Genomic DNA, 25215 nt, shown 5'->3' on the forward strand with positions numbered 1-25215 from the left:
GAGTTTGAGGTTGCTATAAGCTATGAGTATCTCTAAAAAAAAAACAAATGCAAGCAGAACCCTCATACTTTGTACGTGCATACGTTAGCAATAACACAGAATTGTCAAAAGCAGAGAGAGAGGATGTCGGTTTTAAAATTCTGTCTTCTCTTTCCTCTACTATGGCAATCAACAAGGACAATGACTGCATTTTAAAATTACGAAACAGACATACTCATCATGAACGATGGTGGGGCCATCCCTTGTTAAGGCCTCTTCTTTGATGACGTTGATTAGTTCAAAGGTACTGCTTATGGGAGCATCTGGGTTGGGCCATTTGGGACACTGAAAGTGTCGAACTTCTAGGACATAATCATCCTGTAACCAAAACAACATGAATCATAGTTCATCCTTTATTTCACAGAACTGTAATCTGATGATCAGAACTTGCTCTGGGGGAAGCGTATGTTACAGATAACTGTGAACAATGCCAGGTTAACCAAATAGCAACTGGTAGGAGAATATTAGGGAGATCTACCTGCCATTAAAAAACGAGCAATTCACGTTAGTGTGACAGTAGACTCTCATTTTGTTCAGGCAACAATTTCAAGTGACAAATTATAAGAGACCATATATCCTACTCTGCCTTATTTTTTAAATTAAAGAAAAACCCTCTATTTAAACTACTAAAGAGGGCTCCCTGCCTTACCCATCCCATAAGAAGGCAGCTGTTATACATCAAATATTTACTACAGAAGACAAATAAAAAAAATTTTTTTCAATAGACAGAGTCTCACTTTGTTGTCCTCGGTAGAGTGCTATGGTGTCACAGCTCACAGCAACCTCCAACTCCTGGGCTTAGGCGATTCTCTTGCCTTAGCCTCCCGAGTAGCTGGGACTACAGGTGCCTACCACAAGGCCCAGCTATTTTTTGTTGCAGTTTGGCCGGGGCTGGGTTTGAACCCGTCACCCTCAGTATTTGGGGCCGGTGCCCTACCCACTGAGCCATAGGCACTGCCTCCCAAAAATCTTAATATTACCATCCCTGCAACACATTGCAAGGCTTACATTTCTGATGGCAAAGAAAATATTGAACTCTAGTATATTGTTTTTATAATTAGGTCAATCGACGTATTTGTATGCATGCTGAATCAGAACTGTTACATTTCATCTAGCCAGCTGGAAAAAGCAAATATTTGAGGGGGGAAAAAAGAAGAAATGTACATATTTAAAATTAAGCCTTACTCAAATGCCTGAGCCTGTCTTGAGGGCAGTATATTACTTCCTTATTCCTTAGAGGGATGGTCCACAACCCAGGAATGTGCTATTACTGAGGAACAGAGGTTTAGGGTACCTGTGTAGCTTCAAGGATGAAGTCATGGATGATAATTTGCTCTTCATTAGAGAGGCACAGTCTGTCTTTGCTGATAAGGGTGACGGTAAAAGCCTCACAGTTCATGGATTCTTCTCGGCTTGGCCAGTACACAAACTCATCTTCTGCCTTTGAGAACCAAAATAAATAAATAAACAAATAAGTAAAATAAATAAAAATAAATCCTCTGTAGCACTGTGTAACATTTCTTCTTGAATTTTCTTGCAAACTGCTTTCTTGTATTTGCCACTTCCCAAACCTCTCAAGCCAACATTTAAATTGAGGTCATAAAATTATATCCCTATCTAATCACACCATGTTCAATGGTTACTGCTTGTATTCAATGGTAAAATATATTTTGATAATAACCTTTTCCTAGAACTTTTTGCCTGTCACTGTAGCAACCCCAAACACTCCCTCTACAGGGGTTGTATTAACCCCCCGTTGAGAAATGTTCTGTAATGTAATTAACAGTGAAAAAGGAGATAGGATCTAGGTCAGTTAATTTTAAATTTATTATTTCACAATTGCTTAAGCAACCAAGATATGCTAATTGTTATTTCCTAACAATTGAATGGCACTGTACCAAGGACTTTCATAAATATTGCCTTTTTTATTGTTTACATTATACTGTTAAAATGTATTGTACATATTTAACATGATATATGGGATAAATAGAGATAGTAAAAAGGTTACTAAAGTGAAGCAAATTAACACGTCTGATGCGGCGCCTGTGGCTCAAGGAGTATTTCATGTAGTTATTCTTTGTTTCTTTGTGGCAGGAACAGCTGAAATCTCACTTAGCATGGATCCCAAACACAGTGCCGTCTTCGCCGTAACTCATCTCGTACATGAGAGCTGTAGGCTTGTTAATCCCCCATATCCGCTATTTTGTGTCCTTTGGCATCCATCTCTCCGTTTCCTCCCTACCTAACCCTTGCCCCATAACCACAGCTCTGTTCTTTTATCTATTTTTTTTTTTTTAAGATTCCATGTGTGTGTGAGGTCATGCAATATTTTTCTTTATGGGTCTGGCTTATTTCAGTTAATATAATGTTTTCTAAGCTCAGCCAGATTGTGGCAAATGGCAAGATCTTGTTCTTTTTTTAGGACTGAATAATATTCCATTATCTATATGTGCTACAGTTTCTTTATTCATCCGTTGATGGACACTTAGGTTGTTTTCACATCTTAGAAATTATAAATAACCATGTAATGAACATGGGAATACATATATCTTTATGAGGTAGTGATTTCATTTCCTTTGGGTATATGCCCAGAACAAGGATTGCTGGATCATATGGTCTTTCTATTTTTAGTTCCTTTAGAAACCTCCATACTGTTTTCCATAATGGCTCTACCAGTCTACATTACCCCTCACAGTATACACTAGTTCCCTTTCCTCCACACCCTCACCATTTGGTACCATGTGATTTTTTTGTTAATCACCATCCTGACGGGTGTGAGGTGGGTATTGCATAGTGGTTTTGATTTGCACTGATGATTAATGGTATTAGGTACCTTCTCATATATGTATTGACCATTTTTATGTCATCTTTGGAGAAATGTCTATTCAGGTCTTTTGGCATTTTTAAATCAGGTTATTCATTATTCTACTATTGAGTTGTATGAGTTCTTAATAAACTGTGGATATTAACCCCAAGATAGAAGATTGAACAGATGAGGACAAGAAAACTCGGGGTGGGAAGATGTCCATAAATTGTCTAAAATCACACCGCTAAGAAACTGTAAAGGATAGAACCTTTTTCGGAAAGAAGTCGTACATAAATAAATATGTTGGCTGTAAGTAGAAGGCACTCTTCAAAAGAAAAGTTAATCTGTCAATGTTAGGTTTCAAGAGGGAATAACACAGAACGTCTTTCAGCCTTGAATCAGGCAAGCTTTAAATGTTCATCCATTTTAAGATTAAAAATAGATAGTCAGGCTTGGTACTTGAATTCCATCCCTGAAGATTATGGATGCTTAAGAAAAAGTTAATTGTTGCATAGGTTGGAGACTATGAGAAATATGATTATGATGATATACCCCTTCTCCCTCCCCTAATTTCCTAATCAGTTCAGATGGCAAACTATAGCCCATAGCATAATATATAGAATTCCATGGGCATTTTCCTGAAAATGCCTAGCTACTATCATTGAAGTTAGAAATAATTCTGAAGAATGTTCAAAACAAAGAAAGCTTTGTTTAAATCTTACATTGTTGCATTAGAAATGAGCCAACAGTCCAATAAGACTTATCACCCTTTCAAGTTTCAATATAGCTTATTGCCAAGTACATTTTTATTTTTAAAGCTCAGCATAAGGGGAAACAGATTAGCAATTGGGTTTAGTCTATACAAAAGAAGTCTGTGACGCTGGTGGGTTTTAATACATTTTGTCCAAGGAAACAGATATTAAAGATATAGGGCAAGGAGGGACAGGGTTTAACCAGTATGTAGAGGTTAAGCATAGGATGTGGGATTGGATGTGATCCTGGACAAATTAATTAATCTCTCTGAGCCTAATTTCCATATCTGAAAAGTGTGAATAATAAAACCCAGAAGAAATATTATGATAACATGAATAAATTACCTATTTAAAGGTTATCAAAGGGATTTTAATTTTGATAGAAGAAAAGCAGGAAAAACCTTGACTAGGGACCAAACTAGGGAATAATTATTCACCACGAAGGACTAAGAAACACAAACACTACTTCTTTTTTTTTTTTTTCCAGATAGGATGTCACTCTGTCACCCTGGGTAGAGTGTCCTGGCATCATAGCTCATAGCAATCTCAAACTCTTGGGCTCAAGTAATCCTCCTGCCTCAGCCTCCCAAGTAGATTGAACTATAGGTGCCTGCCACAACGCCTGGCTTTTTACAAATGCTACTTCTTAATTCAGCTGGCTCTTTGGTCTTGTCTGGGCATCTGCAGCAGTGCTTTCTGAGTTAAGAACCAGGGACTTTTGGGCTACTGACAGAATTATGGTCTTGTAACGTTATCATCTTTAGGAACAAGCTGTGCAATGGTGAAACACGGAGCTGAGAGAGCAGACATGCGTGATTCTAGCCTGGCCTCCTGAGGCCTCCATCAGCAGAACATGTATCCACTTATTTGGTCCAATTCTCCCCTGGACCACCACCGAATCCTCCTGGTATAAATGAGCCCTTGGGTAGACGCTTTATGGTGATTGCCCTCTGTTAAGTGGCACTAACAAAATACTGACTCATCCAACAAATGAACGTTTTAACAACCTTAAATGCCTCCAATTTCCACATGCCAAGCAGAATAGACCCCTGTTGCCAGCTAATTTGAAAATTTACACTCCAGCTTTTAGTTTAAGATTCTCAACTTTGTTGCCATTCCATCATCCAGAAGCAGGCTTGGTATCCTGAAGCTGGAGCAAAACGCGACAAAGTGAAGAAGTTCCTACTGACTGGGCACACAGTCAAACGCATGTCACAGAGACGAGGGGTTCGATCGCATGCTTTTCTTCCTTGATTAGAGAACTCATTAATCTGACATGCGCAGAGGCAGAGCCTCGTCGCTGGTCGTTTTGACCTTGTGGGCTCACATGTCCACATAACCTCTGACGGCTGAACCTGAAGAAACATTTAAGTTTGTCTTCTCAGCTTGCTCAGTCCTCTACATAGAGACTTCAATTGTGAAGGACCGAGGGAGGGGAAAGGAGTAGTTTATTCAGTCTTAAGAGGATCGTAAGTTGGAACAAAAGAGCCTTCCCTTTACCCCTTCCCTATAATGGATCTGACTTGCCTATGGAATGGAAAAAACAAATAATGATACATGATTAGTACTTTTGATACCTTTTTGTTGGCTGGAAAACATTTTTTTATGAGGTGGGTAGGACACATAAAACAGTAAAGTGATTAAAAACATGGGGTCTGGCGGTGCCCGTAGCTGGGTGGCTAGGGCACCAGCCACATACACCTGGGCTGGCGGGTTCGAACCTGGACCAGGCCAGCTAAAACAACAACGACAACTGCAACAAAAAATAGCCGGGCATTGTGGCGGGCACCTATAGTCCCAGCTACTTGGGAGGCTGAGGCAAAAGAATCACGTAAGCCCAAGAGTTTGAGGTTGCTGTGAGCTATGATGCCACAGCACTCTACCCAGCGCAACAGCTTGAGACTCTGTCTCAAAAACAAAAAACGAACGAACAAACAAAAAAACACATGGGGTCTGGAGACCAAAGATTCAAGTGAAATCTTGGCTTGCAATTATTTGTGTGTAGTCTTTGGCAAGTTAGTTCCCTTAGTTTTCTCAGCCCTTAGATGAGATAATAATAGTATTCAGGTCATAAAATTGTTGAGAGGATTAAGTGAGCTAAAATTTATAAGTTGACATGTAACTGTGTTTACACAAACATGTTTTTACATACCTACATGTAAGTTGCAATTATTATTTATTTTCCCAGGTCTGTGTAAAGTTGTATTAATAACTTGCTAAAGCTGTTAGCAGTAAGAAGGCCATTTTCCAAACCTCCTACCACAATGCCATGTGCAATACAAGGAAAGGTGAGGTCAACAGCATCTGAGAATCAAATGATGGAATTGACAGGGACGGTATTATGAGACTATGAAAGGAATCTCTAGAATGCTAACTCCTTCCCTAGCATATACGGTTGCTATACTCGTATGGCAAGGTATCAAAGTAATTTATGCTTGTAGCCTCCTGGGCTCATTAATATATAGCAGATGTGCTTTACTTACCAAGCTCTGGTTGTCTGGCAGCATGACAATGATCTGTGCGTTATGATCCCAAATCATTCGCCAGAAATCTTTCGTAGTATGTGGCAGAGGATGCTGGGTTATAATAAATTCATTGCTCCTATAATAGCCCTTTAATTGGGAAGACGAAAACCAGTGATCATGAGTGTTTCATTCTAACTTTGTGGTAGTAAAATATATTCACGAAATAAGACAGCATTCTTTTGACTGTACTAAAATAACAGAGAAAGGCATTCAGTACATTTGGCTAATTTTTAGATGTACTTCTGCTAACATTGTGCAGACAATTTTCTCTCCATGCGCAATTCACTTCCAGTTACCCCTGCTGTTTTTACTTAGCAGTAATTTCAACATTTATTCAAAACTAGATGGGTGAAATTAACAATAAAATTCATTCCTTCAGAAGCATTTTGCTTAATTTTAAGCATTTTTATGCCCGCACCGATTGGGTATGTTTTGTTAAGAGTTTCAAGATACAGAATTCTTTGTACACCTTGAGAATTATTTCAAGAATAAAATCAGTCACATAGGTGATATCTGCTCTTTAACACCTTTCAGTGTAATTGACTTTACTTATAATTAACTGTTGACTCTCACCATGATATAAGAAGCATTAATGTAATCTGTTCCTTTCATTCCAGGCAATGGTGCAAGACCCACTCGAGCACGCTCAGCTATCATATGGAAAAAACAAAAACACCACATTTGCCTTATTATACGCACAGAACCCACAGTTCTTTGAGATTTACTCGATGAATAACATATTCCCCTGGCTTCCCTTTCTAAGGCTTATCTATATTTTAAAATAAGCTCACGTTATCAGTTAAGGCAGAATGTAAAAATGCAGTTTTGCTGCACAGACCCAGAAGGACACAGGCTTTGTAGGAATAAAGTTTTACTGTGGGAGAGCTTTCACAGCAGATCACTGAGAGCACACTCTGTACAGACACGACAGAGGGTTTCAGAGAATTTCTGACCCTAATTTGATATTCCTACAATCATACCAACACTGTACTTTGCTCTGGTTCCAACCTTTACTCCCTACCTTTCTGTCCATGACGGGGTTAGAAAACAGTGGCTTTTTGTAGCAGAGGTAAAGGTCTCTGATTATAACCCAAGCCTGTGTCTTTAGCATGCACACACCGTCCTCTGCTGTGTCCTCACTTATTTTACACAAGGTCACCACCAATCAACAAGGCCTTGATCTCAAGAGGCACAATAATTTAATGAGGTACTTCTAGTGGTACACTTTAACCTAGGACTCTTAAGTTCTAAAAGTATGTTAATGCCACACTTCTAACCACTTTATTACTGTAGTTTAAGTTCACATGTTGTAGAAATAACCTAATTTTTGCATTGCGAGGTGAACCAAAACAAGACTTCATGTCAGACTTGCTGGCACTGACAGTGAACTCTCCCACGTTACACAATACTTAAAAATCCAGTTTAAAAAATAGTAACACTTGAACTAATTCAAACTGATTTTTTTTTTTTTTTGTAGAGACAGTGTCTTACTTTATCGCCCTTGGTAGAGTGCCGTGGCGTCACACAGCTCACAGCAACCTCCAACTCCTGGGCTTAGGCGATTCTCTTGCCTCAGCCTCCCGAGTAGCTGGGACTACAGGCACCCACCACAATGCCCGGCTATTTTTTGGTTGCAGTTTGGCCGGGGCCGGGTTTGAACCCACCACCCTCGGCATATGGGGCCGGCACCCTACCCGCTGAGCCACAGGCGCCGCCCAGTCAAACTGATTTTAAGATCTTACATGGCACAACTGAAGAGTTTCTGTTCTTTTCTTTGTTACACTCTTTCTGAGCACTAAAGCATTCCACGTATTTCGCATTACATTGTGTGACCAGCTGAAAGAAAAGCAATATTTTAGTCTTTATTCAAAGGTATAACTGATAGCATTTGCTCAACATGTTGGCAAAAATCCCAATAATCTGATTAACTGATGAACAAAAACATTTTTGTGCCCATCGCACCTAACACTTCTAGGCTTTACTAGTGGTACTTTCCCCAGTGACCTGGGTTGTAAGCGTTTATCATTTCTACCATCAGGCCCTAGGCTTCCTGAAGACAGACAGGTACTATGTGTGTAATAGATATTTATTGAATTATGTGACTTTTTCTGTTATACCATGTCACTGCTATTGTGAATTTTGTTCCAGTAATTCCTTACTAGCATGTAAGACTCAATGAGTCTACACTAGAAAAGATTGCTGAGTGCTATTAAGAAGCTAATCATGGGTATAGCAGGAGTGAATAAAGAGAGGGAGTAAAAAGCGTATGTTCTGGGCTTTTAATTCACTACCTTGAATTGTTTATAGGTCTTGCTAACACCTATAGTCCTAGAACACTGGAAGGGAAGGCTAGAGGATTGCTTGAGGCTGAGAGTTTGACAACAGCCAGCCTGGGCAAGAGCGAGACCCCCATCTCTCAAAAAAATGGAAAAATTAGCCAGGTATGGCAGCACATGCCTGTAGTCTCAGCTGCCTGGGAGACTGAGGCAGGAGGACTGCTTGAGCCCAGGACTTTGAGGTTGCAGTGAGCTATCATGACCCTATTGCACTCTGCCTGGTGACAGAATAAGACACGATCTCAAAAAAAAAAAAAAGTCTAATCATGTTTCTTGACAATAAAGGCAAACTTAGTAGGTTCTCAGTACCTTTCTACTGAACTAAATTGACATTGTTCTAAGCCTGTTATAAACCATCTGTCTAGTAGTTTCTTCCTGTTTATGGAGTGGTTGAGCCACTCTGTCAATCCTTCTGTTGGGGGGTGGGGTCTAACTTCATGGAGTCTATGAGAACAGCGTCCTGCTCCAAGCACTTTAGTGCTACTGTCATGGGCCCCAGATGTAATTTTCATTTGAGGTTCTGATTCTTGCTTTTAACCTCTCCTTGAGTTCTGAAATGGTTAGTGCCTGTAAAAGAACCAACTATCTGGCTTTCAACTTAATGCACTGGGGTCTTCAACGAATTAAAGAAAATATATGTGTAAAGATATACTGCAGAAATGCTACCTAATTTCAAACATTTAAAATGATACACTGCTACCTAGGTTTTATTGTAGTGAGGATGTTAAAAGGAGAGCAAGAAATTTAAAATTATTGTTATGACTGAACTCAGTGAAAGGAATCTATTTTTCATTTCATGTCACTTGTTACAATTTGCTTGGCAGTCTTATGAAGTTTCAGAATGTACAGAAAGCTTTACCATGAAAACTGAAACTGCACAGATTCATTGCATTATTTCTATCTTGACACAAAGTGACAAATTACATATAGAACAATGTGCAAAAAAATAGAATTTAAAATATGAAGAGACTAATAAATAGCAAAGTACTTTGAAATTGAAGAGACAGCCAACATGCTTGGGAGTTACAATAAATTCTGATTTATTATCAAACGACTGACCTTTTCTGATTTTAATTGTTTAAATAATCCTTTAGTTTTCTCTTTTTCACCTTCATTCCAGTCAATTCCATATAAACCTTAATTGCCTTTAAACTTATTCATGCCCCAACAAAGAAAAAGAACAACCAGGTATATAAAGTGATCTTTCTTCTAGTATTGTTTAGTAACCCTTTTTTAATTTCTAAATTATCTTCTGACTTTTAATAAAGGGAAGATGGAAAAAGTACAGAGAATTTTTTTTGGACAGGAATGACTGAGTCAAGTCATTGTGGCCAAGGGCTGATATTTATGTTTAGATGAAATTTCAAATTTCTCAGAAGAAAATACAGGACTGTATTACCTAGTTGAATACCAATGATTCACATATGGGTCAAAATTTGATTTTCCTTTGCATTACATTTACCGAGAAAAAAACTCAGCACAAACAGTAATCTGTTTCAGTCTATATAATTAACTCAAAGACGACATGATCCCTAAATTCAAGGCATTTTTAGTACTTCTTGCTTTATACGATGGAAGAAATTTATTCAAGGCCCTACCTTGAATTGTTTTTCCAGTCTTGTCTTTCCTCCTACTCCTGGTATGAGGATGCTGTTAACATAGCTGTGCAGCTGATTTGAAGATACTTCAGTCTCCTTTCCAAGGATGGCTTCCAACAAGGCATCATGGATGAAAATGTACTGCTCCTGAAAGGTATTAAGGCATGCTAGTCACCAAGGTGGTGTTAAGGGGTACCCACTCATTCGTGACACCTACAGTACATTAACTCTATCCCGGAACAGGGACTGCCCAGTCAATCCCTCCACACATCTATAGTTAGGTGGTTTGCTCCAAAACTCGCTTGTTTAGCCACCCTAACTTATTTTAGGATAGAGGGTATATTAAGTTTAGCTCTGTATTCTATACTGTGCCTGGAATCGCAGGCTGATTTCAGACAGCAATCAAGAAGTGGGTGTTCAATGAAGGCCTTTCAAACCATCCTCTCCTGTGTATTTCATAGGCCAGACAACAAGTTTTTCTGACATAACTCTTTTTTTTCTAATTTGTATTTTTATTAAGTCTTTTGTACATAGATCATAAATACGTTTAAGCCATTTTCAGTGTGTTGATTATTTGTACAAATTGGAGTGTTTACATTATACCAATCAACATAGCTTTCACCTCATTTACCCAATTATAGCATTAGGACATTTGTGTTCTACACATGATAGATCCAACTTGTACTTGCAATGTGCTCCATAGTTGTGGTCCCCCTACTATCCCTCCCACCCCTTTCCCTTCCTTCCTTCATCCTAGGCTAAAGCTGTGTTTCATTTTTCATATTCAAGTGTGAGTGATTATAAATTGGTTTCACAGTAGTACTGAGTACATTGGATACTTTTTTTCCATTCCTGAGATACTTTACTAAGAAGAATATTTTCCAGCTCCATCCATGTAAACATAAAAGAGGTAAAGTCTCCATATTTTTTTACTGCTGCATAGTATTCCATGGTATACGTATACCACAGTTTATTAATCCATTCACGGGTCGATGGGCACTTGGGCTTCTTCCATGACCTGGCAATTATGAATTGCTTTTGAGAAATCCAAAAGTTAAGATCTACACAAAAATGGAAAACTGTGAACCACAGAACAGTGTCATGGTCAACGAATTTCTAATACAAACCTATAAATTCCCTCAAGGCCTAAAGAGAATAAATCTGTCTCTTCAATATCATTCAACTTTCAGTGAAAGCATGTGCAAGAGTCTCATGAGGGCACCGGCGTACTCCCTACCTCAGTCTGGACGAGGTAGTTGCGCTGTGTCCTGATATGCTTCAGGAATCCCAGGACGTTCACTGTGCTTTTGTCTTTTATCTGTTGCAGCATGCTGTCTATTACAATGTAGGTGCCTGTCCTGCCCACACCAGCACTGTCAGAAATGAGAACATTCAACTGGTATTTTTTGCTTTACAAAATCATTAACTGTGGATTAGAAAAGTTATGATCTAAACATCTAATGAATTTAGACACAACCTCGGTGTTAGATAACCTGGTAAACTTGACTTAGTGCTTTTTTTTTTTTTAATTTGAGACCTAGTTTTATTATGTCGCCATTGGTAGAGTGCTGTGGTGTCACAGCTCCCAGCAACCTCAAGCTCTTGGGGCTTAAGCGATTCTCTTGCCTTGGCTTCCCAAGTAGCTGGAATACAGGTGCCCGCCACAACACCTGGCTATTATTTTGTTATAATTGTCATTGTTGCTTAGCAGGCCCCGGCTGGGGTCGAGCCAGCCAGCCCTGGTGTATGTGGCTGGCACCCTAACCACTGAGTTACGGGTGCCGAGCCTTCATAAGGGCTTTTGACGTAGGTTATCATAAAGACAGCACCTACAAACTTTATTAGGACATACTCCCTTTATGAGTCTGCCTTTGTATCTCAGGAGCTGGAGGAAGAATGTTATGTACTTGCTTTCTCAACTACCTTTGCAGCTTAAGCAATGGCTTCTAACTCAGTGATAAAGGGACTGAGAAGTGTCTCTCATGGCAGCAGCCATCTGGGCACCTGGTCCAGACCTGCTGAGGCATCCTGCAGGGAATTTTTCCTTACTGTTTAGACATGTGCTTGGTTCTCTAACTCTCCCAGTGATTCTGTGAGAACCCATTATCCTAACAAACCCTTTTCTGTACAACTCCCCCAGTCTGCTTTTAGTACCTGGAGTTTTGAACTTGACTAATACCCTCAGTATGAGGGCACTGGTATGTCTATTTTTTTAACCCTATTTAAAAGGTTTTTGTTTTTTTTTAAATAACTTAGGTATAGAATAAGAATAATACATATGGAAAATCTGGCCTCTTTTATTCACGTAAAAAAATACCCAGGTGTTCTGAATTGTATAGTACTAAACAACAAGTTTCCTTTGGCAGAATTCCCCATCTCAGACAACTCCATTGGTATCTAAGCTGTTTGATAGACTTTTTATCTTCATTTTAGAGATTCCTAAATAAATTAGCAAAAAAGTAAATTCTCATGGGATTTTAAACACAAGATGGGCTCCAGCTTCTGCAAAGGTCTTGTTTTATGAAAGGGTATTGTAAGAATAGCCCAAAAATGTTTAGAAAATGCCATGCAACCATGCAACATAAATCACAAAATAAGCCCTATCGATTTGAATCCCACGGTAAAAAACAAAGCCACGATTGCAACCACAAATGAATCACAATAAAAGCATTTTTTAAACTGCCAACTAATTGTTTAAGGTGGTTGAGAGAAAACAAGCTTTATACAAGGCTTTCTCAGTGTTTTTAAAAAGATAATTGATCTGGTATTTGTAAACTAACAAGTTAAAAGTGAAATCTTTTCATATGTACTAAAAATATTATTATTCAGAGAAACCTTTCACAAAAGCCATTTACAAAAAAGTATCTCCGGCATGGAAACCTCTTATGGTCAGACTTTTTATTTATTAGGATCAGCCTACAATTTCCCTACGAACAACGGAGAAGTTATTTATAATAAGATGATTGATAAAAATAAAGTTTCATCTAGTTGAGCAGAATTTGCTTTAAAATTGTAGAAGCAGAGGATGATTTCTTTTCTTTTTTTTTTTTTTTTTGTAGAGACAGAGTTTCACTTTATCGCCCTCGGTAGAGTGCCATGGTGTCACACGGCTCACAGCAACCTCCAACTCCTGGGCTTATGTGATTCTCCTGCCTCAGCCTCCCGAGTAGCTGGGACTATAGGCGCCTGCCACAACGCCCGGCTATTTTTTTGTTGCAGTTTGGCCGGGGCTGGGTTTGAACCCGCCACCCTCGGTATATGAGGCCAGCGCCCTGCTCACTGAGCCACAGGCGCCGCCCTGATGATTTCTTAATGTTACGGAAATATAGTTACTAGACTCTAGGACTGTAACAGGCTTTATTTATCCCAGTTCTTAGTGGAAGAGTCAGCTTTCAGGTTAAACAAAGCAAAGGCAGAGTCACTGTGGCCAAGTCCACCGCTCTGCCCACTTCCCGCGTTGAACCGCAGGCCCTACCTGCAGTGCACCAACACAGGCCCCATTTCTGGTGTCCGCGCTGCTGATGATCTCCTCACGAAAGTCAGGACCGGCAGGGCGTACTCAGGAACTCCCATGTCAGGCCACTGCGTGTAGTGATACTGGATCACTACCCTCTCATTCTGGCGCCCCTTGGGGTTTCCCTTCTGACCCTACGAGGAAGATTAAAAAAAAAGTCTTTAAGCTGAGGGTGGGCATTCTGGATAAAAGTTAACGGTGTCGGGAAACATAACCTTTGATCCCATTCACCCTGATCACACTCTTCCTGGGATAGGTTGTTTCCTCTTTGTGGCCAACTTTCATATCATTAAACGGAGACTCAACCCTGGCTGGATATGAAGTGTCTCTATTTCTTAGCCGAGGAGATGGTTTAAGATTGTACTGTGAATGAATACATTTCATGTCAGGTGTTTTATTATTCTTATTTATTTATTTTGGATTTGGAATTATCCAAAGCACTTTGTACGTTTCCTACAAGTGTTCACTTCCTGATCTTTTGCCCCAACTACAAAAAGCCTTGGAAGAGTTCTGCTTTCATCTGCTTGTGGACCAGGATTCCCCTTCCTTCTCCACTGTCCAGGCTGGACCTTCAGGAGCTGCTGAGAACTCTCTAGGAAGTGACAGGAAGATTGTAAGTTTCAAATGATTCTCAGTCTCTAGAGTGAGGCAACATGTCATTCACATGTCATTTTCATAAATGACTTTTATAGAGTCTCTTCCTTTAAGTGAATGAACTTTCTACATTTTAACTACTTTGGATGACAGATTTCCCCTGAATAGATCACTTGCTAATGTTACACTTTTCTTAATTTCTTATTACTAATGCTCCTAAACATTTTTTAATGTTTAAATTAAATAACTAATATATTTTCTTATTACTAATGTTTCTAAACATTTTAATTTTTTTGGATGACTCAGAGTCATTAATCAATCAACACTGAAGCTTGTGAGGTATCTGGTCCTGTGATGCAAAGGCACACGATGGCTTCAATGTTCTAATTCTCCTGTGAACTCGTTTTTCTACTTTTTTTCCTTGTCAGTATGCAAAATACCTCAAGTTCCTATTTGACTTCTTCCTCTGACTTTAGCTGCTTCTAATACATGAAGGGTTTCCATGAGTTGGGCTTTGTAAGGTTTATACTGGTTATTGGTTAGTTTGAGTTGGTTCACAACTCTATTACAGAGAGTGTAGATACAGCGCTACTGATTTTCATGTTGATTTCTTCCATTTTTGGAAATAACTATACACAAAAAGGACTGTTGGGTAACCTTGGATCATAGCTGGGTTACACAGCTACTGAAACTGTATATTTAAAAATGAGTAAACGTGAATTCTTCTGAAGAAAGGTAGGTACAATTTTATAAAATTCTCAAAGATATCCAAGATGCCAAAAAAAGATTTACGATGCCACTGCTACGAACAACTGTCACATCGAAGTTTCTGTAAGTAACTATTACATATTTTCATAACGAGCATCTATTTAGATGATTCTATCTAGAATTCATAATATAGTAGTTGCTCCTTATTCTTTTGCTTTCCTGTGGTCAACCATAATCTGAAAATACTATAGTATTATAATATTTTCTCTTTTGAGAAAGAGTGTACTAGAGTATATTCACATAATTTTTATTATAGTATATTGTTCTGTTCTCATATTGTTAATTTCTTGCTATTTTTATAAATTTATTTATAACTTATTTTTATTTAAATTTTACCATAGGCATAGGCAAGTATGTATAGGAAAACATAGTCTAAATAGGGTTCAGTCCCATATGAAGTTTGAGGCATCCATTTGGTGGGCTTGAAATGTATCCCCCACAGGTAAGGGGGTACTACTATACTGCTGTGAGAATCTGTGATTCTGGTTCTGACAGTAGATTTTGAAAAATAGAAATTGAGATAACTTGAAAGCAATATTTCCATGAAGTGTGATTCTTAGGATATTCGTTGTTCTATAGAAAAGGGTTTTATTATTAAGCCACATCAGAGAACAGCAGGCAAGATAAAATCATACAGTTTTCTTAACTCCAGTACTCTGGTCACTTGTGTTCTCCATAAATTTCTAAAACAGTGAGGAAGATAACGCACCTTGTAGCATCCATTTCCTATTCTTACTGAATAGGAGAATCATTTTTACAAGTACCTTACAGGACAAGCATTCCTTGGAACACACTTTGGGAAACAATGCTTTAAAGCTGTCAGAAAATTGGACTTGAAAAGTTGAATCAAACAGATACTGACATATTTGCTAAGTATTATCAAAAGCTAAGAGGATGATTAAAAAAAAAAGCAGCCTTGTTCATGATGAGATTAAGGGACTCAGTCGGGTCCACTAAATTGTATTATGCGCTTTACCGGGGACTCTCACACCATCCACTGTTGTCAATCAAAGGAGTTGTTGCAAAAAAAAAAAAAAAAAAAAAGTTTTAAAAATATTTTTAAAAAACCAAGTTGGTGATGAGATTTGGCCTGAGATGTACAGTAATTTTTACAAGAAAGAAGAGCTGGCCGGGCAGCCTACCCAGTTCCTTCCATACCTTTTTCACTTTTGTGTTTCTGACTGAGAAACGGCGGACAGTGTAGCAGGCATGAACTTTTGTGCTCTTCAGCGTGACAATAATGTTTCCATACTCCTCACTGTTCTCTGTTGGCCAATATTGATCACATTTTCGCTGCAAAAATAAAGAAAGTTGTAAATTCTAACTGCCATTTTGGGCACAGTTCTGCTGTTGATAATATAATTTCAAATAATGTTAAAATAACAGGTGAGATTGTCATTTACTTGACTGAAAAAGGCAGTCAAGCTGAACTGATTCAAGGCAGATTTGACCTCCAAAAAGGAAGAGGCTGATTGATAGCTTGGGATAAGTTTGTGTAAAATCTGAGAAAGGGACCTAGTTATATATGATCATCTCTCTTTTTGTTTTCTTTTTTCGAGACAGAGTTTCACTTTGTCACCCTGGGTAGAGTGCCGTGGCGTCACAGCTCACAGCAACAAACTCCTGGGCTTAAGTGATGCTCTTGCCTCGGCCTCCCAAGTAGCTAGGACTACCGGTGCCCACCAGGACACCCAGTTGTTTTATTTATTTATTTTTAGAGAGGGCGTCTTGCTCTTGCTTAGGCTGGTTTTGAACTCATGAGCTCAAACAATCCACCCACTTCAGCCTTCCAGAGTGCTGGGATTACAGGTGTGAGCCACTGAACCTAGCCATGACCATCTCTTTTTTTAGAGACAGGTTTTCACTCTATCACCAAGGCTGGAGTGCAGTGGCACAATTGTAGGTCACTATAATTGTGACTCTTAGGCTCAGGCATTATGATCATCTTTCAATACGTGATTTTTTTTGTGTGGGGGTGGGGGGGGCAGAATTTCACCCTGTCACCCTGGGTACAGTGCTGTGGCATCATAGCTCACAGCAACCTGAAACTCTTGGGTACAAGTGATCCTTTTGCCTCAGCCTCCTGAGCAGCTGGGTCTATAAGCACCCTCCCCATCTCTACTAAAAATTTTTGTATTTTTAGTAGAGATGGGGTCGCCTTCTTGCTCAGGCTGCTCTTGAACTTCTGAGCTCAGGCCTACATGATGTATTTTAAAGAAGGCCTAAGAAAGAAACCTGTATGTTTGACCTATAAGAAATGTAGGCAGGATATGTTATAAAGGGAGTTTAAGTATCATTTATAGGCCAGGCGTGATGGCTCCTGCCTGTGATCCTAGCACTCTGGGAGGCTGAGGCAAGTGGATTGCTTGAGCTTAGGAGTTCAAGACCATCTTGAGCAAGAGTGAGACTCCCTCTCTACTAAAAATAGAAAAACTAAGGCAAGGTGATTGCTTAAGCCCATGAGTTTGAGGTTGCTATGAACTATGATTCTATAACACGCTACTCAGGGTGCCAGAGTGAGATTCCGTCTCACAAAAAAAAAAAAAAAAAAAGTATCACTTATAAGGTTGGACTGAATTTATGGAAGGGCTCTTGTAATTCTGAGAATCTTCATGTTACAAGTTGGGTCACCAAAGGCAGAATATGAACTCTGTAAAGTGAAGCAATAGTGATTTTGAATAGGGAACCTGAGGCTTAGCTGTTACTCTAGCCTCAATTAGGATCATCTAATGTAAGCTCATAATCCCATACATGCTACATTAGCCATCATTTTGTTTAAACAATTTTGCTTCCCCTGGTCTGAACTTAGCAGTTCCTTGATGACATTGTACTTCTTCTAATGTCTCTGCTTTTTGTTTTTTTCTGTCCCCTACACTTGGAATGCCTGTTCCTATCTTTTTTCAGCCTTGTTAACTCCTCCTCATTGTTGTTCAAGTCTCATTTCAAACATCAGCCCATTTACAAAAATCTCTGTGCTAGGGGCCTCTTCCTTGCTTCTGCGGCATACCCCTAGTACCCTGTCCCTCTCTGGCACCGAGTTTAATTTACTCTGTAATGCCTTAGCTCTCTTCCCCACTAGACCATAAGCACGGTAAGGGCAGAGAGAACACTTTATTTCTGTCACTCTTTCTATCTGGTCAGGTTCCTCTCCTACAGTAGGTACTCCAGGAATATTTTTTGAATGAAGGCGCATGATAAAGATAGTAAGGCTCTTACTCTTCCTTTTTCCACAAGGTTCGTAATCATGACAATGATTCCAGTGTTTTGTTCCCAAATCATCCTCCAGAAATCTTCAAACGTAGACTTCAAAGGTCCCTGGGTGGCAATGTATGCTTTTGCTTTGTTGTAACCCTTCAAAGGTGACACAGCACAAAGTAAGATGAAAGCAGTACCACAGAAGCCCCGTTAATAATTCAGATGCCTTCCACATGGAATGGGCCGTGTTTTTAGTAGCATCTCTGTACAGTATTAAAATACATTTAGCAGTCTCTGCTGCAGTCTTCAGTTTCCACAAGGAGGTTTATAAAAACATTTCTGACTTACATCAACATAGTTTGCATTAATGTAGTCGCTGTGCTTAGAGTCTTTTCCTGGTAAAGGTCTTAACTTCACCCTACTATGATCATCTGTAGAGGGTAAGAAAAAAAGCAGAAACAAAATGGATAATTCAGAAACTAGCAGCATTCCAAAGCACAACACAAGGCAATCGGGCAATGTGGTATCTCCCAGAGTGCCCTGAGAAAACTTTTTGCAGAACAACAATTGAACGGTCAAGACAAGAGCAAGCGAACCCATCTCCAAAACACAGCACCACTTGTACCTCATTCTGTGGCCTGCAGGTATCCGAGATGCAAATTAAGGTCCTTACTAGTTCATGTAAAACTGCCATCCTCTAAATAAAGAATGCTACTCTAAAATTTCCTTGTCCTGTATTTTTAAACCCAGGTCAAAGGTTTTTGATTACTCATCTCCCTACCTCCCCCATGAATACAAATATAAAAAGGTGACTGTCCAGAATATCTGTCTGCAGGAAGTTCTACTGCTACATTCAGTTGAATTCCCTGCCATCTCCAAAGAACCTGTTATGAAGGGAACCACAGCTGCTTTTAAGAATAATCTGGCAGGAGTGTCCACCCCATGTGGATTACATGAAGACTTTTTTCTTCTCTGTGGTGGTAGGTATCATGAGAATTATGCATGGACTTTTTTTGTTGTTGTTTATCAGCTCTCGTAAGTGTTGGTGTATTGAGTGTGTGGCCCAAGACAACTCTTCTTCCAATGTGTGGCAGAGAAGAAAAAAGGTTGGGCACTCCTGCCAGGAATTGGAAGTCAACAATCCAATTTTAGGATCCATTTAATCACAGTTTATTAACAAATAGGGTGTATGTGTGTAGGGTAGGCAACACAATGTGTTTATCCAACAAAGTGAGCCTGATTGTTTTTTTTTTTCGACACAGAGTCTCATTTTGTCACCCTCCGTAAAGTGCCATGGCATGATAGCTCACAGCAACATCAAACACTTGGGCTCAAGGGATTCTTTTGCCTCAGCCTCCCATGTAGATGAGACTACAAGTGCCTGCCACAATGCCCAGCTATTTTTTAAAGATGGGGTCTCGCTCTTGCTCAGGATGGTCTTGAACTTGAGAGTTCAGGCAATCTGCCCGCCTTGGCCTCCCGAGTGCTAGGATTACAGGTGTGAGCCACCATGCCTGGCTGAGCCTGATTTTTCAGGATGGCAAAAGAAATAAAAGGAAGCTGAGGTCATAATTTAATTTTTCATATTAAATTATGGAAATTTTTAATATTAATTGGCTTTGCCCATTCTGTTTCTAGGTAGAAAGAAACTGTTTCTAGGTAGAAACAGAATGGGCAAAGCCAATTAATATTTCTGTTTGGTGAAATATTAGGTGCATTGAAAGTTACTAAATGTGGAATATAAATGTTTGAACACAATAACTAAGAAAATGCCATGAAGACTATGTTAACCAGTTTGATGAAAATATTTCAAATTGGATATAAAACCAGCACATTGTACCCCATGATTGTAGTAATGTACTATGATTAAATAAATAAATAAATAAAAAGGTAGGTTCACAAACAAGACCAATGAGTGCAGTAGCGTAGACATGACTGACCTCAGACCTACATGGAGTGAAGGAAAGTACTAACAAATCCAAAAAGGAGGAGGGGGGGAACCAGCCATGTAGCAGCACCTCTCGCCCCCTACCATAAGAATGTGACCTTTGTAACTGTTCCAGGAAATAGCCCTGAGCTGAAGCAGATAACCGGTAACCGGTTCTTCTTATCTGGAAAGCCCCTGCTATGTCTGCTACCCCTCCCTACCTTGTAGTTTTTGCCTTTATAAGCTTGTAAAACCTGCTGTTCGGGCTTGACTCCTCTGCTCCTGAGAGAGTTACGAGTTAAGCCCCAGCATGCTGGAATAAAATCCTCTTGCTGATTGCATCAAGTGTCGTCTCTTGCGGTTGATTGGGGTCGTCGTCGTTCAGGACAGAGTGGGGGGTCCTGTCCCAAGTCTTTCAGGAGCACCTTGTGAAAGCCCTCCACATTCTAGGAATTGTGACTTGCTTTTGTTGTCCTGGCAAACTCTCTGTCTAGGTTGACATGAAACATGGACTACCTAATATAAACAGGCTTCAGATGAAAAATGTCTTCTAAGGCCTCTGGATCCAAATGTAGTAGCCATCATACAGTATGTTGTTATTTATGAGACTAACAAATAAGAATGCTACTCTTAAGGTTGCAAAATTCTTATTTTACTAAAAGTCACAGAATAGTTAATATGTGATAAATCAATTTTGGAAGGTGACATGGTGACATCCATGTATACCTTTAACCTTGTGATGGTTCTGTGAAAAAGACTTTTTCTACATCATGTTTTTGGCATACCACAGTCTGATTTTTCTTGTTTCCATGGCATTTCTGTGCTATTTTTTGCTTAATAAAGGCTTTAATATAGGGGTAGATGAAGGCACATGATGTGCTCAGAATCTCAGTGGCTGAGAGAATACCTAAGTCTTTGAACTTGTGAAAATAAAACCACAACCGCTAATGAACTTGTGAATGCATAACCATATTTAAGTAGAGATGATGGGTTTCTAGTGAAATACCATGACCTTCTCACACATCACCCAGAAGTCGCTTCGACTTTCTCCTCCTTGGCCATGTAATTTTAGCCAAGGCAGTAAGTTCATTAGAAGCTGCTATGGTGAAGAGAATGATGTCTGAGGCACATGTGAGGCACAGGTGTATATATATCCCTGCCTGATTTGTCTGGGTAGAAAGGCAGTATGTGGATGGACAAATCCCCCTAGTTATAGCACTGTGGGCCAAGAAATACTCTCACAGGCATCTTTGCAAAGTCTAGGAGAAACTCTTTATTCCTTGTGCTCTTTTTACCCTCTTTCTTCTCTTAGATAAGTGAAACAAATAGTCCTATTCAAAAATAACCTGGTAGTTCTTTTAAAACTTTACTAAGAAATAAAACTCTTTTTGTAGATGATCTGATATATAGAAATCTAAAGGAATCATTAAGAAATAACTATAAGAATAAATGTGTTCAGCAAGGTTGTAGGATATAAGATCAAGATCCAAAAATTAATTGCATTTATATATGCTCGCAATGAGCAATCCAAAATAAACAATTCTATTCATAATCGCATCAAAAAGAATAAAACATTTAGGAAGAAATTTAATAAAAGCAGCACAACATGGATAGAATGCAGATTTTAAACCACTGTTCGAAGAACAGCTGAACAATTTTAAAAAAAATGGAACAAATGTGGAGGACTCACAGATCCCAATTTTGAGACTTACTACAAAGCCACAGTCAGTTATCAAGACATGCAGTGATGGCATAAAGCTGGACACACAGATCAGCAGCAGAACAACTGAGAGTCCAGAAATTAAACCTTTACCCTTGTGGTCAGCTGATTTTCAATAAGGGTGGGAAGTACTTAAACTAATGGTAGCAGGACAACTGGTATCCACATACAAAAGGATGAAGTCAGACTCCTACGTCACACCGTATCTAAAAATTAACTCAAAGTTGATCTAAGACTTTAATATAAAAGCTCAAACCATAAAACTCCGAAAACACAGGTATAAACCCTTCATGATCTTAGAGCAGCTGTACCAAAAGTACAGCTAACTAAAGAAAAAAATAAATTGGATTTCACCAAAATTTAAAAACTTTATGCTTCAAAGGATACCATTAAAAAGTGAACAGACATGCACAGAACGGAAGAAAATATTTGCAAACTATATATCTGATAAAAGATCTGTATCCAGAATTATAAAGAACTCCTAAAACCTGAACATAAAAAGACAAAGTAATCCAGTTAAAAAAAAATGAGTAAAAGGTCTGAAGAAAAAAGGAGTAAAATGTCTAGAGACATTTATATGTCTCCAAAGAAGAGATACAAATGGCCGATCAGCAAGTGAAAAGATGCTCAACATCACTAATCATTAGGGAAATGCAAATCAAAACTACCACTTCTCACCCTATAGAATGGCTATCATCACAACCCCAGAATATAGCAAGTGTGGGTAAAGATATGAAGATGTTAGACCCTACATATATTGCTGGTGGGAATGTAAAATGGAACAGCTGCTTTAGAAAACAGTTCAGCAGGGCGGCACCTGTGGCTCAGTGAGTAGGGCACTGGCCCCATATGCCGAGGGTGGCGGGTTCAAACCCAGCCCTGGCCAAACTGCAACCAAAAAATAGCCGGGCGTTTTGGCGGGCGCCTGTAGTCCCAGCTGCTCGGGAGGCTGAGGCAAGAGAATCGCGTAAGCCCAAGAGTTAGAGGTTGCTGTGAGCCGTGTGACGCCACGGCACTCTACCCGAGGGCGGTACAGTGAGACTCTGTCTCTACAAAAAAAAAAAAAAAAAAAAGAAAACAGTTCAGCAGTTCCTCATTGTTAAATAGTTACCATATAACCTAGCAATTCTATTTTCTTGGTAGACTTGAAAATATATGTCTGCATACAGCCTTGCATGTGAATGTTCATACCACCATTATTCATAATAGCCAAAGAGTAGAAAAAATACAAATATCCATCAAATGGTAAATAAATAAAATATTCTATGTCCATATAATAGAGTATTATTAAGTCCTAAAAAGAAATGAAGTGCTTACAGGTGTCCCAACGTGGATGGATCCAGACATAAAAGGCCACATGTTGTATGATTCCATTTATATGAAATGTCTGGAATACGCAAACCAGGGAGAGCAGATAAATGGTTTCTTGGGGTAGGGAAAAGGAAGAATTGGGAGGCCCTGCTAATGGGTATAGGCTTTCTCGTTGGGGTGCTAAAAATGATCTGTAATTAGGTTGTGACGATGACTGTACAATTCCGAATATACTGAAACCTGTTGAATTGTACACTTCAAATGGGTGAATTTTATATGGCCTGTGAATTATATCTTACTAGCACTTTATTAAAAAAGCTACATAGTACTAGGCGGTGCCTGTGGCTCAGTCAGAAGGGCGCTGGATCCATATACCGAGTGTGGCGTGTTCAAACCCGGCCCCAGCCAAACTGCAACAAAAAAAAACAAAAACAGACTATCCAATGTACTTGGCTCTACTATGAAACTAATTTATGGCTTTCATATGAAAGCTATAACCCAGTTATAACCTAAGAACATGGGAAAGGAGGAGAGGGAAGGGAGGGGAGGAGGGAAGAAGGGCAGAGGGAGGGTGATTGGTGGGATCACCTGCGGTGCATCTTACAAGGGTAAATGTGAAACTTACTAAATGTAGAATATAAATGTCTTAACACAATAACTAAGAAAATGCCAGGAAGGCTATGTTAGCCAGTGTGATGAAAATATGGCAAATGGTCTATACGACCAGTGTATGGTGCCCCATGATTACATTAATGTACACAGCTATGATTTAATAATGATAATAATAATAATAATAATAATAATGATAATAAAAACAAAACAGCCAGGCGTTGTGACAGGTGCCAGTAGTCTCAGCTACTTGGGAGGCTGAGGCAAGAGAATTGCCTAAGCCCAAGAGCTGGAGGTTGCTGTGAGGTGTGACACCACAGCATTCTGTGGCAACAAAATGAGACTCTGTCTCAAAAAAAAAAAAAAAAGCTACACAGTACTGTTCAAATTTTAAATGGACCAATTTAAATATACTATGATATAAAATTCTTTGTCCTGTGATCCTTGTCATAATGTATATTACTTTAAATATCTGTGCCCTTAATATCAAAATGCATAGTGACCCAAGCCTCACATGTCCATGAAATGTGGACCATTGGGCACAAAAGTAGCTTGTGGTCCTAGAATATTCCTTAAGGCTCTGTATGAAGAATGGCTATTTGTTTGAGCCCCTAATCTCCAGGATACTCCTGACCCTAAGCACATGGGCCAGAAGAATTAGAGGCTCATCACTTAAGGCAGAGACCAATTACTTAGTCTTAACAAGAAGACTGCTATGCAAATTGGCTTTCCTTAATCAATTCCCAATATTTCTGTGTGTACTGAAAAGACTTGGCCTCACAGGTAAAACCAATGTCGAGACAGCCAACTGACATTCAAACTTTGGCTCTCACATTTCATGTGAAAATAGTGAAGCTCAGAATATTTTCTTTCAGGCACCTTACTAAGTTCTCTGAGATCTGACAGCTTAATGCAAGGCGAGGGGGGAAGAAAATGTCCCCACTTCTTCTTGGCACTGTTGAAGAAGGGCTAATGAGAGGTTAGCTTGCAAGTATCATTCTTGGCATACGGCTTCTGACTGCTTGGCTTCCAGCTTATACTCAGCATGAAAATTTAATTTCCTCGCAGTTGAAGATAGTTTAAAGTTTATTACTCACATGCTAAGATGTTGATGTATCTGTTTTTGTGCTTGTTTTCTGGATGATTGGAATGTTCTGCAGTGATGTTCATATCAGCTGTACAGCGCTGGACTTCCTAGTGAAGAAAAAAAACAGCAAGATTTTAGACAGTGTTTTGAAAGAAAGGAACCCTCTATATTTCCACAGGGATAAAGTATTTACCACTCCCTAGCCATAGCCACAGTTACCTTCCTAAACCCAACTTCAGTAATGTATAATTACTGATACATTCATAACCAGACTTAGTGAAGAATGTGAAGAAGGTATACAGATTTCATCCTTCACTATAATCTCCACCACAATTTGCAATATGCCTCTGGCTGCAGCCTCATTTTATGACCAGGAGATTGCAAATGGGCTATAAAGACCTGGTCCTACAATGACCCCAATGGCCCAGCTAGTT

At 39.2% G+C, this 25215-nt stretch overlaps 1 protein-coding gene across 4 annotated transcripts in view; it reads right to left on the reverse strand.

Annotated features, from left to right (window-relative positions):
* PTPRG (protein tyrosine phosphatase receptor type G) overlaps nt 1–25215 on the reverse strand; it is a 773199-nt gene that overhangs the window by 16862 nt on the left and 731122 nt on the right. For all 4 annotated transcript variants that reach the window (XM_053598712.1, XM_053598711.1, XM_053598714.1 and 1 more), the window contains 12 exons: nt 24792–24888; nt 18476–18558; nt 18149–18283; nt 16091–16225; nt 13532–13704; nt 11294–11429; nt 10057–10203; nt 7865–7958; nt 6696–6772; nt 6081–6209; nt 1334–1480; nt 215–357 (listed from right to left, as the gene is read on the reverse strand). In XM_053598712.1, coding sequence (XP_053454687.1) covers nt 215–357; nt 1334–1480; nt 6081–6209; nt 6696–6772; nt 7865–7958; nt 10057–10203; nt 11294–11429; nt 13532–13704; nt 16091–16225; nt 18149–18283; nt 18476–18558; nt 24792–24888 — 1496 coding nt within the window. The remainder of the gene's footprint in view (nt 1–214; nt 358–1333; nt 1481–6080; nt 6210–6695; nt 6773–7864; nt 7959–10056; nt 10204–11293; nt 11430–13531; nt 13705–16090; nt 16226–18148; nt 18284–18475; nt 18559–24791; nt 24889–25215) is intronic.

This window comes from Nycticebus coucang, chromosome 8 (assembly GCF_027406575.1).
Source record: "Nycticebus coucang isolate mNycCou1 chromosome 8, mNycCou1.pri, whole genome shotgun sequence".
NCBI lineage: Eukaryota > Metazoa > Chordata > Mammalia > Primates > Lorisidae > Nycticebus > Nycticebus coucang.